General features: G+C 36.1%; 1 protein-coding gene across 1 annotated transcript in view; it reads right to left on the bottom strand.

Moving 5' to 3' along the window:
* The window catches only part of LOC136039193 (catalase-like), an 81343-nt gene that overhangs the window by 52957 nt on the left and 14760 nt on the right, over positions 1–13626 (bottom strand). Inside the window, exons 5-6 of the mRNA XM_065722718.1 lie at positions 5064–5243; positions 289–483 (exon numbers count right to left, since the gene is read on the bottom strand). Coding sequence (XP_065578790.1) covers positions 289–483; positions 5064–5243 — 375 coding nt within the window. The remainder of the gene's footprint in view (positions 1–288; positions 484–5063; positions 5244–13626) is intronic.

Genomic DNA, 13626 nt, shown 5'->3' with positions numbered 1-13626 from the left:
GGCCATAATTTAAGTTAGTATTGAATATTGATTATTGCATGAATACTGAATGTCCTTCTTCTATAGCTATAAATTTCAACCACTATTGCTTATAGATTTGGTGAATTGAAAATTGAAAAGTCTTAAAAGATTTTTAGACTAAAAGTAATGATCTAGAGATTTTTTTTTATTTTGAAAGTCAAACTCTAGTCAGCGTCTCTGAAGCGCTTTAAATTCGAGAGATCTGATTTAAAAGAAGTAAGGTCTTTGAAGCTATTCCCCGCTATTTACTAATTCAATAAATTGTACCTTTGTGCAATCGAATGGATCAAACTCTTTAAAGTTTTTCGCTTGTTCCTCCGTCATCATCTGACAGTTCAGAGTCCAAGAGGGAGATTTTCCCTCAGCAATTGTATTGTACAAATCTCGCCCAGCAAAGTCAGGATCATCAGCATTCATATTCTTGATTTCCTCTTTTGATAAGTGCCTTAGTCCTTGGTTGCTCTAAAAATTCAATTTTAAGTAAGTTTCAAACAGATGACTGACTTGCATATAAAATTCAAAAGGATATACCGACTTTTTTTTATCTAATTAGAATTAAATATCTTAAACTTTCTATCCCTTGACCGAATACCGAATTAGTTGCTTAAAAAAAAAAAAAAAAAAAAAAAAAAAAAAAATGCCTTCATTGCTGCTGAAATCCTTTGAATGTATCTTCACCAGTTACAGCTCAAGAATGAGGTGTAAGAATATAAACTTCTACTGGATCTCGCAAAGTTTATACTCACATTAATTTAAATTACTGCTTTGATAAATATAAGGTTTTGATCTCTGTAGATCTCTCATTAATACCAGCCAGTGATGTCTGTTATCGGTTTATCGATGATTCTCGGGCATCCCAATCATACTTTCATTTGAGACTGCTCAACTTAGGGTCAACTCTGGCCTCAAGAGTATTTCAACCAAGTGTTGATTTTTTTTTATCTTTTTTAGAATACTTGAGAACTCTTTAGTCAACAACGGAAGATCAGGTGAATATTTGATTTGAAACAAAAATGCGACCAGAAATGACAAATTCTCGTTTACGTCTATGGGATTCGCCTAATACCTTGAGGTGATGGAGTCGCTCTTGTTACGTTTCGCCAGTGTTGCCTATCTATTTTTTCTTCTTTTTAGAAGAACCTTCCTTGGTAGTGTCAAGGGGCCCATCATTATCTTCCCTATCCCAAAAATCCCACCCAGCAGCTTCAGACTGGCTTTGGCAAGCAACACTCGTCTCTCAAAAAAAGGGTAGGGTCACTCTTCGCTCATCAGATATCAGACATCAAATGCTCAAAACCAGAACTAGCAAAATATTTATTTTCTATTTATGTTGCAACTCAATGGATCGCTTATTGTCCTACGGCCGGGACTTCATTTCCAAGAGGATTGACGCCCTTGGATATGATTTTAGCCGTATTACTAGCTTCTGTCCATACAATCTTTGCAGCATATTCCGAAAAACACCCTACCGTGTGGTCAATCATTAGACAGAAGGCCCTCTGGCTAGACAGTCTATATGGTCATGGTTGCAGCAGTAGCTGCAACCTAGTAAAGAGTGAACCACAGCTCATAGTAAAAAAGGTAAAAGCCATGTTTTGAAAAAAATACCTATTGAATAAAATGCCTAGTGAATAGAATTCCCATCTGATAGTTACTCAGGAAAGGTAACTATTATTTCAGTTCGTCTTAAAAATAAGAGTTTATTGCAAAACAAATATACGGTGGTTTCGAAAAAAGCATCAAGCCCCTAGTAGATGGCGTCAGATCAAAGCGAAATGTATCATCGTAATCAGCATGACCGAAAACCTTGAATACAGAAATTATAATTCGCCACCTTGAACAACAAGGAAAATCACTTTTGCATCGGTAGCACTAATTTGTCTCGGGTTTTTGTTTGTTTTCTTTTTCGTTTCTTTTTAGGTCTGGTGGGTTACCAGAACATCAGAAAGAGAAGAATAATGGCTCATTCAAAATCTATTTCTGATATCTACGTGCTTTTTATAAATTCTGCCATCTGCGAGTGCCATATGGTACTAAAATGGCACTTTTGATGTCACTTCTCAATGGGTGGCACTAGCGGGGTACCAGAACATCATAAGACAGTATTTTTATAGCTCATATAACATATATTGCTCAGAACTACCATCTTCCTATATAGTTCACTATCTGCAAGTTTCAAATGGTACTAAAACGGCATTTTGATGCCATGTCTCAAGTGGAAAAGCCTAGAACAACTGATAGTAGCACTGAAAACAACACTTCATGTTTTACTTCTCAAGTGAAAAATCTTGGAAGTATAAAACAGTATCAATGTAATAATTATGGGCCAAAACCCTTAACTGGAGGTTTGCAAGAAAGCCTCCTGTATGTTCTTCTAGGCTCTCTTAGCAAGCAACGCAATTGAAGTCCTATAAACGTCAATATATTGAATTAGATTATAAGAGGCGTGGTTCTGTTAGTACAGCGCTGGACTTCAAATTAGATTACCGTATGTTCAAAAGGATATGGATTCAGATAGTCCTCTTCAAAAATTACACGTTAGGGGAATCACTGTGGGCTTTAGCTCAAGGACCAGCATTAACCATCCTATTTCCTATTTCTAGTCATGAATTAAATAAAAAAAAAACAATTTTTTTTGAATGAAAGTACGGAGCAGCATTAAAACTTAAAACGAACAGAAATTACTCCGTATATGAAACGGACTTTCCCTCATCAACGCCTCGCGCTTTACGCTAAAGTTTGACTCTTTCTCTTAACTATACTTTTTAAAACAGTAAGAAACTTCAGCGTAAGGAGAGGGGCGTTGAGGAGGAAAAGCCCCTCTCCTTACGGAGTAATTTCTGTTCGTTTTAAGTTTTAATGTTGCTCCTTACTTTCATTTATAAAACTTGTTTGTTTTTTTATTTGATTTCTAGACATTTTTGAATTAATGCGTGTTTTGATCTTGGCTCTCTGCACATAAATAATTAAAACAAAATTTGCATATTAATTAATTGCAATTAATCGGAAGATTTTGAGAAAATAGGAGCGCGGGAGGAGGCCTAGTTGCCCTCTAATTTTTTTATTACGTAAAAAGGCAACTAGAACTTTTAATTTTTTACGAATGCTTTCATTGGTAAGAAATATACGTAACTTATGGATTAACTTACGTAACGAACTTCTATATTCGTATGTTTTTATTGCGTATATGAGGGGGGTTCACTCCCCATCGATACCTCGCTCTTTAAACTAAAGTTCAAATTTTTTTCCAATTCCTTAAGAATAACCTCTAAATCACAAAGACCGTAGAATAAATAGTTGACATTACTAAAAATACTTTAGCGTAAAGAGTGAGGTATTACGAGGAGGTAAAACTCTCATATGCATAATAATATTTTTTCGTTTTAAGTTTTAATGCTGCTCCTTACTTTCAGTAGAAAAAACTTTTCCTATCTATTTTTTCATCGTTTTTTCAAATAATACAAGATAATCCTGCGCCCCCTTCAATGAAATTCCTCTTCCCCCATGAGAAGTTCCTCCGTGGAATTATCCTCCCATGTAGCCCCCCCTCAACACTCCCCCCTAAACCAAAAAATCCTCCTGAAAACGTCTGTACACTTCCCAGTAACCATTACTATATGTAGACACAGGTCAAAGCTTGTAACTTGCAGCCCCTCCCACGGGGACTGCGGGGGAATAGGTCGTCTCCAAAGACATAGTTATTAGGTTTTTCGACTATGGTGAATAAAATGGCTATCTCAGAATCCGGTGACTTTTGGGAAAAAAGAGCGTGGGAGGGGGCCTAAGTGCCCTCTAATTTTTTTGGTCACTTGAAAATGGAACTAGAACCTTTAATTTCCGTTAGAATGAGCCTTCTCACGACATTCTAGGACCACTCAGTCGATACGATCACCCATGGAAAAAAAACCAAACAAAAAAAAACAAATAAACACGCATCCGTGATCAGTCTTCTGGCAAAAAATATAAAATTCCTTTTATAGATAGGAGCTTGAAACTTCTACAATAAGGTTCTCTGATACGCTGAATCTAGTTGGTGTGATTTTCGTTAAGATTGTATGACTTTTAGGGGGTGTTTCCCCCTATTTTCTAAAATGAGGCAAATTTTCTCAGGCTCGTAACTTTTGATGGATAAGACTAACCTTGGTGAAACTTATATGTTAAAATCAGCATTAAAATGCGATTCTTTTGATATAACTATTGGTATCAAAATTTCATTTTTTAGAGTTTCTGTTACTATTGAGTCGGGTCGCTCCTTAGTACAGTTCGTTACCACGAACTGTTTGATTATATGTAGCTTTATAAAACCCGCTATATTCATCAATCCGTCCCATATTGCACTATCTGAGTAAAGTCGGCAGAAGTTAGACCTTTACTACTTTTTTATAATAAATTGAAGTTAGAAGGAAGAAGGAAGAAAAACCAGGATTAAACCAAAATATTACTCCCCCAACACAATTGAGTCAAAACACAGGCTTTAATACAGTGTAGTCTGAGCTACTACAGAGCATTGTAAAAAAAATAATTTGAATAGAAACAATTAGGATAGGGAAAACCTAGCGCTTTCCTAGATATATTCGTTTAGTTCAGAGGAGCTTACTGCTGTATCAACCTCGCCTAAATAAAAAAATGATAAAAATACACTTTTTATAACTTGAGATGGCTGAAATGCTGTAAGGCATTTCCTACTTCAAGGTTTATAACTTGATCCTTTAGATTACTCTCTCTTCCATCAAAATTTATCCGCTCTAGAAAGCTCCAAACTTTCAAAACCTTGCCCTCAATTACTAAAACTATTTGCACCAACTACCGATTAAGAACTTGACAATCTTTAAAAAGAAAGCCTTACAAATATTTATACAAAAAAAAATACATAAGTCTTATGAAAATAATCCTGGGCTAAATATGTAACTAATTAAATTGTTAGGATTTTAGCCTTTATGCCACCTTTTTACGATGTGAAAATATCATTGTCCATTAATAGTGTCATTCTAGCAGGACTATTTAAATACAGAATGGAGAACTTAATAGAAAAGCCGACTTACAATCCAGTGAAAACGTATAAAAGTTATGGCGCCTTCATTTCCAATAACTTCAAACGTATTGACGGAAAAGCCATGCATATGCCGATAGCTAAACGGAGTTCCTCGATCCGAGTAGTTCATGAGGGCGATATGGAGAGTTTCAGGACGGTGAGCAACAAAATCCCAATATGCTTCTGGTGACTGAAAAAAAAATGCAATAACCTGACTATGCAAAGTTTCACTCGCTGTTTATCGATGTAATATCATCGATGGAATATATATATATATATATATATATATATATATATATATATATATATATATATATATATATAAATTAAATAAAGAAGGTATTGGTATTAAGTCTATCTTGGGGCTCAGTGGCCGATTTTTAGAAGTCTTAAAATTTTATTCCCGATAACTGAAAATAATTTGCTTTAAGTAGAAAAAGCAATAGCTTAAAACTTGAGATGTGACGACAAGGACCGCGAAATATTTTTCACTAAGTGGTAGAGTTTCTCGAACGCCATAGAGATTTGCTTAAAAAGATTGGGTGAAAACTAAACCAAGAATTTGAATCAAAACAATTGAGAAATATCAACAGGAGGCTTTTACTGTTCACTTCACTTCGTCCCAAGAAAATAATATGTCAAACCGACCTTGTCTCTCCAATGAAAAATAGATTTGTAGAAGAAAAGCTGGCCAAAATTCAAAACGGGGTTGCAATCATCAGGAGGATTCAAACACTGGCTAAATTTTCTTTTCATATGGATCCTCTCCCCACACTTTAAGCTCACTGGTTTGATGCGGTCATCCTTGATAAAAAAAAGACAAGAAAAGTAAACAATACATATCTATGATCATTCTTCCCGGAAAAAAGGCAAAATTCCACAATTTTGTGTATTGGGCTTGAAAACTGGTTGAGATCTCAATTTAAGGGTATAATTTTCTAAAAATCTAAAAAAAAATTTCTAACAGATATTCAGATTTCCTTATCATAATAACTTTTGACTAGTAACTTTAAACTCTTATTTTTACGCATTGGCAATCGCCACTGAAAGCCAATTCTTTTTATGAATGTATTTTTATCATTGAGTTTCAGTTTTTACTGAAATGTATAAAATGTAAATCTTAAACGGAGGTCTTAAAAACGTAAATTTTAAGAATCTTAAAAATGTTTACCACATATCATTCTTTGCTTATTATGAAAATTCATCTCCTTCCAATTACCTATTAAACTTCACTCAAATCAATAGAAACCGGAATATCTTACTATAAATCCTTACTTCCTATTGAACCATGGGTGGAAACTAATATCACAGTCATAAAATCCTCAACTGCAATATAAAAGTAGCATAAAACTCTATCGATAAGTCTAGGGGAATTCCAAATTTCCAAAATCTAAGGCTAAAAACATTTTATTTTTGGGAGTCACAAAGAACAAAGAGTAAAGAATTTTTGTAAGAGAAAAGGAATCGGCTTCTAAGGGTCATTTAACTCAATTTTCTTGGCAGAATATAACTGTGTATCTGTCAACGACACGTCGAAAAAAGGTCAAATGATCCGTAAACGCTCTAAAATAATTGCTTTATGGAAAAGAAAATCGAGTGAAGATACTCAGGTTCAGTATTTAAGAGGTATAGAACAAAAAAAAAAGTTCTTTCTCTTAAATTACTTATTCTGCTGTGGTATTTCATGATAAAGAAGATCAGTAATCATTATGGTACCACTTAATTCCTTTACATACAGAACTGGTTATATTATCCAAAAATTTGAGAAAGATTAAGTAGAGGATATATCTAATCAAAAATGTAGAATCCTACTGTCCTTTTGGAGCCAAGAAATGGATGAAACTATCCAAATACCAATTTCTGCCATTTTGTCTGCCTCGAGATTTTTCTCCGACTCATAAATTTCAGCTTACTACCCTTAGTCGTTCATAGAGCACTGTAGGTGAACCCTTTTGACAACATGGATGCTTGTTTGAGTAGCCATTCCTGAAGTAATTGTAGATGTAAAGTTTCAACACAAAACCCTTAGCTGTTCCTGAGAAATTGTATGCAGACTTTTGATAACTTGGATGCACCAAAATACCTTTTTATTTAGCCCAGCATTGCCTGAAACTTTCAACTTAATAACCATAGCCGTTCCTAAGACCATAAATATGTCATTCTGACAGCCTGGATGCAATTGTTGGCTTTTCAAGCCTCCATCCCCCTAACATACACTGAAAGGTTTAACTGAATGCCCTTAGCCGCTCCCTAAATTTTGCATATAAGCCTTTTTGACACTCTTGATGCACATATGAATTTTAATTTAGTTTAACATTCTAAGAAAGTTTCAAATTAATTCTCTTAACCGTTACTGGGATACAGCAGACATGTTCCTTTTACAACCTCAATGCACATAGTCTTTTGATTTAGGTCAATATACCTTCCAACATTCCCTGAAATTTGTAATCTAGTGCCCATATACGTTCCTGCAATATCGCAAATCCAGCCTTTTGACCACCCAAATGTAATTGTTGTCTTTAGGTTCAATTAAACAGGTTAGCAGTAGGGGATATATTTAATCAAAAATTTAGAATTCTACAATCCTTTTGGAGAGACAAAAGGGGTGAAACTAGCCACATACTCATTCCTACCATTTTGTCTGCCCCGAGATGTTTCTTCTACTCATAAGTTTCAGCTTAATACTCTTAGCCGTTCCTAAGAAATAGTAGGTGCGCCCTCTCGACAGCATGGATGCTTGTGGTTTCTTTTGATTTGGTTCAGCATTTCTTTCAAAATGCCTTCAAAAGCTCAACGACCTTAGCCGTTCCTGAGATATTGTTTATAAGCCTTTTTGACCACTTGGATACATATGCCTTTGGTTTAGTTCAACATCCACTTTGATATACCCTAAGAGCTTCAACATAATGCCCCTAGCCATTCCTGAGATGCGGCAGATAAGACTTTTGGACAATCTTGACGAACGAGGTTTCTTTTAATTTAGTTCAACGTCCTAGTGAACATCCATTGAAAGTTTCTGCTTGATAACCTTTGCTGTTTCAGAGACATTACAGATACGCCATTTCGACAGCCTGGATGCAAAAAGTGTCTTTTGATTTTATTCATCCTCCCCTTCTACATTTATTGACAGTTTGAAGTTAGTACACTTAGCCTTTCCTGAGATATTGCAGATACACTCACTTTAAAACCTGAATGTACAAAGTGTGTTCTGATTTAGTTTCTTATCCAGCTCAACATTTCCCGAAATTCTTAACTTCATACTCTTAGTCGTTCCTCAAATATTACCGGTATCTCATTTCGGGCAGCCTCTATTCAGGTACTGTCTTTTGATTTAGCTTGATATTCCTCTCGAAATTGCCTAAAAGTTTCAACTTAATACTCCAAGTCAATCACGGAATATTGCAAAAATGCCCCTTTGATAACCTGGATATGCAGAGCGTCATAATCTATTTCAACCTGCCCTAAAAGTTTCAACTTATTGAACTTAACCGTTTCGGAAATGTTGCTGAAACAATCTTTTGACACTATGGATACACATGGTATCTTTTTATTGATTTCAACATTCCCCTCGATATGCTTTAAAAGTTTCATCTCCATAGGCTTAGCCATTCGTCATGCATTATAGATTCACTCTCTGGACCACCGGGATACATGAAGTGACTTTTGATTTAATGCAACATTCCCTTAAAGTTGCAAAATAATACCCTTAGCTGTTCCTGAAAAATTCTATATACACCCTTTGAATAACTTGGATGCACCATAGTGTCTTATAGTTCAATATTCCCTGGCATTTCAACTTAATATGCATAGCCATTATTGAGATAATTGACACGCAATTCTGACAGCGTGGATGCAAATGTTGCTTGTTCGATCCGCCTCCCTTAACAGTTCCTGAAATGTTTAACCGAAGACCTTTAGCCGTACCTTAAATGGACAATCTGGATACACATACAGAAATTTTCAACTTAATTCTCTTAGCAGTTCGTGTGATACAGCAGACATGTTTTTTTGACAACCTAAATGCTCATAGGGTCTTTTCGTTTAGTTCAATATCCCCCTCAATATTCCCTGGAATTTGTAAATTGATACCCATAGCCGTTCCTGTTATATTATAAATCCACCCTTTGGACTGCCTAAATGCATGTGTTGGCTTTTGGTTCAATTCAACAGCCCCTCCAATATTCCCTGAAAATTCCAATATAATAGCCTTAGCTGTTTCAGAGATATTGCAGCTGCAACGTTTTGATAGCTTAGCAAAAATGTAGTCAGTTTAAAAAATACCTACCATTGTGTGGTGCCCTTTACCTACCCATTGTATTATCAAGCTGGAACGTCGGGATGGGCCGTGGCTATGCCAAGTGAAGCACCTTTAGCAAGTCGCCCACATTCAACGCCGCTTGAATTAGCACAGTATCGTGTCGCATTTTAAACTGAACATCCTAAAAGCCTGACTGTGCAAGCCGTAACACCCAACCAGCGTCAGATAGGTTTGAATGCTTTTTATTTTAGTGGACGACGTTTCCAATAACATCTTGTCGATATATTTATTCATGAACATTACCGTATCCAACGGATAAAATTGAACATGAAAACTATTTTTGCCGATAACTTGCTAGGTGTTACGTGACTGATCAACGACGTTGCTGTGAAACAGAATGTACTTGTTGGTGAAAAAGTAATGTGACCGTCAACATTCACCGGATCAACAGGATAGTATGCTGAACGTTTCCAAGATACCAAGGCTATTGTTCGTCTACTTGGATCCCAGATTTCTTAATAACTATTAGTTCCAATCCTGATTGGCTAGAAATTAAGGTTCAAGCATTATGTGACATTATGTGGTATTATACGTAATGATAATGAATTTCTCATAAAGCATTAAATTCAAGAGTCCCAATCTCGTTGCTCGGATTGCGAAACAAAAATATGATGTAATAATCCTTGATTTTTATAAAATACAGATATTTGGTAATGTGGCAGCATATGTCTACACGATTGAATTTCAAAAACGTGGACTATCTATCATATGTGGATTCGCTATTGATCGAGAGTCTTGGTAACCGAACCCATAGCCCAGTAGAGATCGATTATCTAAATCCAGCTTAAACTCATGATACCGACGACCTTTTAATTAACGAAAATTAGTGCTACAGTTGATATTTCATAACTCGTACAGAGTTGAGTTAAATCCAAATTCCAGTTTTATGACTAAACAAGAGCTAAGACTTCATATGGCACTTATGACGAGGCAAGAAGAGCTAAGAGCCAAGAGATCATATGGTATGAGCTCTAACAGAATTCTATGAATCAATAGACTGATTTAAAAGGAAAATAAGAGGCTTAATGCCGGTCACGATTTAAAATAAGAGCTCTGAGTCACCATGTACTTCTAAATATCAAAATTCATTAAGATCTGATCACCCACTCGTAAGTCATAAATACCTAATTTTTCTAATTTTTCCTCCCAGATGGTCGAATCTGGGAAAACGACTTTATCAAGTCAATTTGTGCAGGTCCCTGACACGCCTACCAATTTGCATCGTCCTAGAACGTCCAGAATCACCTGACTCGCCAAATCACTGAACCCCTGCCCCCAATTCCTCCAAAGAGAACGAATCCAGTACGGTTCCGTCAATCATGTATCAAGGACATTTCCTTATTCTATCCACCAAGCTTCATCCCAATTCCTCCACTCGAAGTGTTTTCCAAAATTTTCCCCTCCAACTCCCCCCAATGTCAAAGATCTGGTCGGGATTTTAAATAAGAGCTCTGAGACATGAATTCCTTCTAAATATCAAATTTCATTAATATCCGATCACCTATTCGTAAGATAAAAATACCCCAATTTTCCCGTTTTCCAAGAATTCCGGTTTCCTCCAACTCCCCCCACTGTCACGGGATCTGGTTGGAATTTAAAATTAGAGCTTTAAAGCATAAGATCCTTCTAAATATCAAATTTCATTCAGATCTGGCCACCCTTTCGTAAGTTACAAATACCACAATTTTCATAATTACTCCCCCCCCCTAACTCCACCAAAGAGAGAAGATCCGGTCCGGTTATTTTAGTCACGTATCCTAGACATGTTTTTATTCTTCCCATCCAGTTTCATTCTGATCTCACCGCTTTAAGTATTTTCTGAGATTTCCGGTCCCCCCAACTGCCCCCCCCCCCAATTACGCTGGATCCGGTTGAGATTTAAAATAAGAGATCTGAGTTATGAGGTCCTTCTAAATATGAAGTTTCATGAAGATCAGATCACTCCTTTGTAAGATAAAAATACGTCATTTTTTCTAAATTTTCAGAATCTGCTTATTTTCTGCTTATTTTTCCCACCAAGTTTCATCCCGATCCCTCCAATCTAAGCGTTTTCCATGATTTTAGGTTCCCCCACCCCAGAATCCCCCCAATATCACCAGGTCCGGTCGGTATTTAAAACAAGAGCTTTGAGACACAATATCCTTCTAATTATCAAATTTCTTTGAGATCCGATCACCCGTTCGTAAGTTAAAAATACCGCATTTTTTCTAATTTTTCAGAATTAACACCCCTACCCCCCAACTACCCCAAAGAGAGCGGATCCGTTCCGGTTATGTCCATCATGTATCTAGGACTTGTGCTTATTTTTCCCACCAAGTTTCATCCTGATCCCTCCACTCTAAGTGTTTTCCAAGTTTTAGGTTTCCCCCTCCCAACTCTCCCCCCCCCCAAGAATTTGATATTGCTATATGTCACTTGGTTAATACCAAGTGTCATAAAAATGGAAAATTGTAGTGCCGATTCGGCTTTTCCAGTGCAATATGGTTCAGTTTATGAAAAACTAAGGTATCGCCATCGTCATGACCGCAAATCGGATCAAAGGAAAAAAAATAATTTTCAGAATACCTTCCTGTTCATCGAAAAGACTCCAAAAATCACTGAGTTACATGCGATAATCGTCATGTTGTCGCATAGAATGCTTCTATTGGAAAAAATTTCAATGTCACATTAGCGTTGAATTTATTGGCAGGACAGATTCGGTAAAGTATTTGTACAAATACATGTACAAAGGACAAGATTGTGCTTCAATACAGATTGTCTAAAATAAGCAGTGTTTGGTCTACAATGAACGAGACATCTACATCGAAGGACACTGCACTACGCCAACTGAAGCATGCTGACGACTTCTTGGTCCAGATATCCAAAGAAAGAGGCATGTCGTTTAACGTTTGAGTATCAATTCTCATGGTTAATACCGAGCCCAGGATATCACCCAAGAAGATTTGATAGATATTGCACAACAAGTTTTAATACTAGAATCATATTTTCTGGATAACCAGGCGTTGAAACAAATGCAAACAAACTAAATATCTTACCATTATTGGAAAATGCCTGAAAACTTCAAATAAAATGGAATTCGAGTACATTGGAACCACGAATGTGTCAAATGCGTGTCATTGGTAAAAATCACAACGTAAATTATGAAGCTTATCTATAGTGTTTCTATTTGCGAGTACTTCTCTATCATGTGAAAGATACAACAAGTTTTGAAGATCTCTTTTCTGTTAATCACACTCATTATACGACATGCAAACAAGGATGCCTAGCTCATGGCCTTGCATTCGACAATAAACAGATGACCTAGAGAACCAGCACTCCCCAAAAAGACTTCTGTAATATGAACTATTTGTTCAGATTCTTGTTTTCGGACAGCCGGCAAATTCAAAAGATCTTATGGAAATATTTAAAATCAGTTGGCAGAAGATTTTATTCTGCATGCATGACGAAAAAATATATCGGAAGACTGCAATCAGCCGTGATTATCGTACTGAAGGTCGAAACTTTAGTTTTTGGGTAAAATTTTAGCTTTGAACATGGTATGGACGACATTGGGACATGGAATTTCTAAATTCTAATGAGTCAGCTGCTATTGGAGAGCGTATCAATCGGCCTCTGCAAGGAAAACAGATCGAAATTTTGTACAGTATTTTACCGGCTTTAAATGATCCTAATTATTTTTTGAAAAAAAGTTTTTATAGATGAACCAGGTAGTAACAGAATGTATTATGTATTAAACCTTGTATCACTTTCTGTGTAGCATCAATCGCAAAGTAAAGTGTATGGTAATTAAGAATCATTCATTTTAAAGAAATTGCTTCCCCATCGAACTGGTTGTTATTGTCACTATTGCTTCTCCTCTAACCACAGGTCTCATTCATGATTTGATGCATTGGTTCTGATACTTGCTGTCAAATCTTTTCGAGCGCCAGATCTCATTCGTGCTCCATTTTCGTGCATACTTATGTCAGTTTTTTATTTGAATCCCTTTTACTTTAGCTGGTTGGATTTATTCAAAATCATGTTTTCCAATGCGTATGGCCTCTGAATTATCTAAAATTGGCATAACCACCGTTGTATTCTTTAGTTTTAAAGTAATGGGGTGTCAAATCAGCAACTGCACTTGAATTAAGTAATTCCATCGTGAATTCAATTCCTCTTTCCTGCTTAACACATTCCTTATTCTATCGATATTTCCTGAAATATCTAAACTCTGGAATAGCATAACTATCGTATTATTCTTTAGGTTTAAGTCACA

The sequence above is a fragment of the Artemia franciscana genome, chromosome 2, assembly GCF_032884065.1.
Source record: "Artemia franciscana chromosome 2, ASM3288406v1, whole genome shotgun sequence".
NCBI classification, from domain to species: Eukaryota; Metazoa; Arthropoda; class Branchiopoda; order Anostraca; family Artemiidae; genus Artemia; species Artemia franciscana.
Note: the sequence above shows the minus strand (reverse complement) of the source record. Positions and strands in the feature narration are given on the sequence as shown.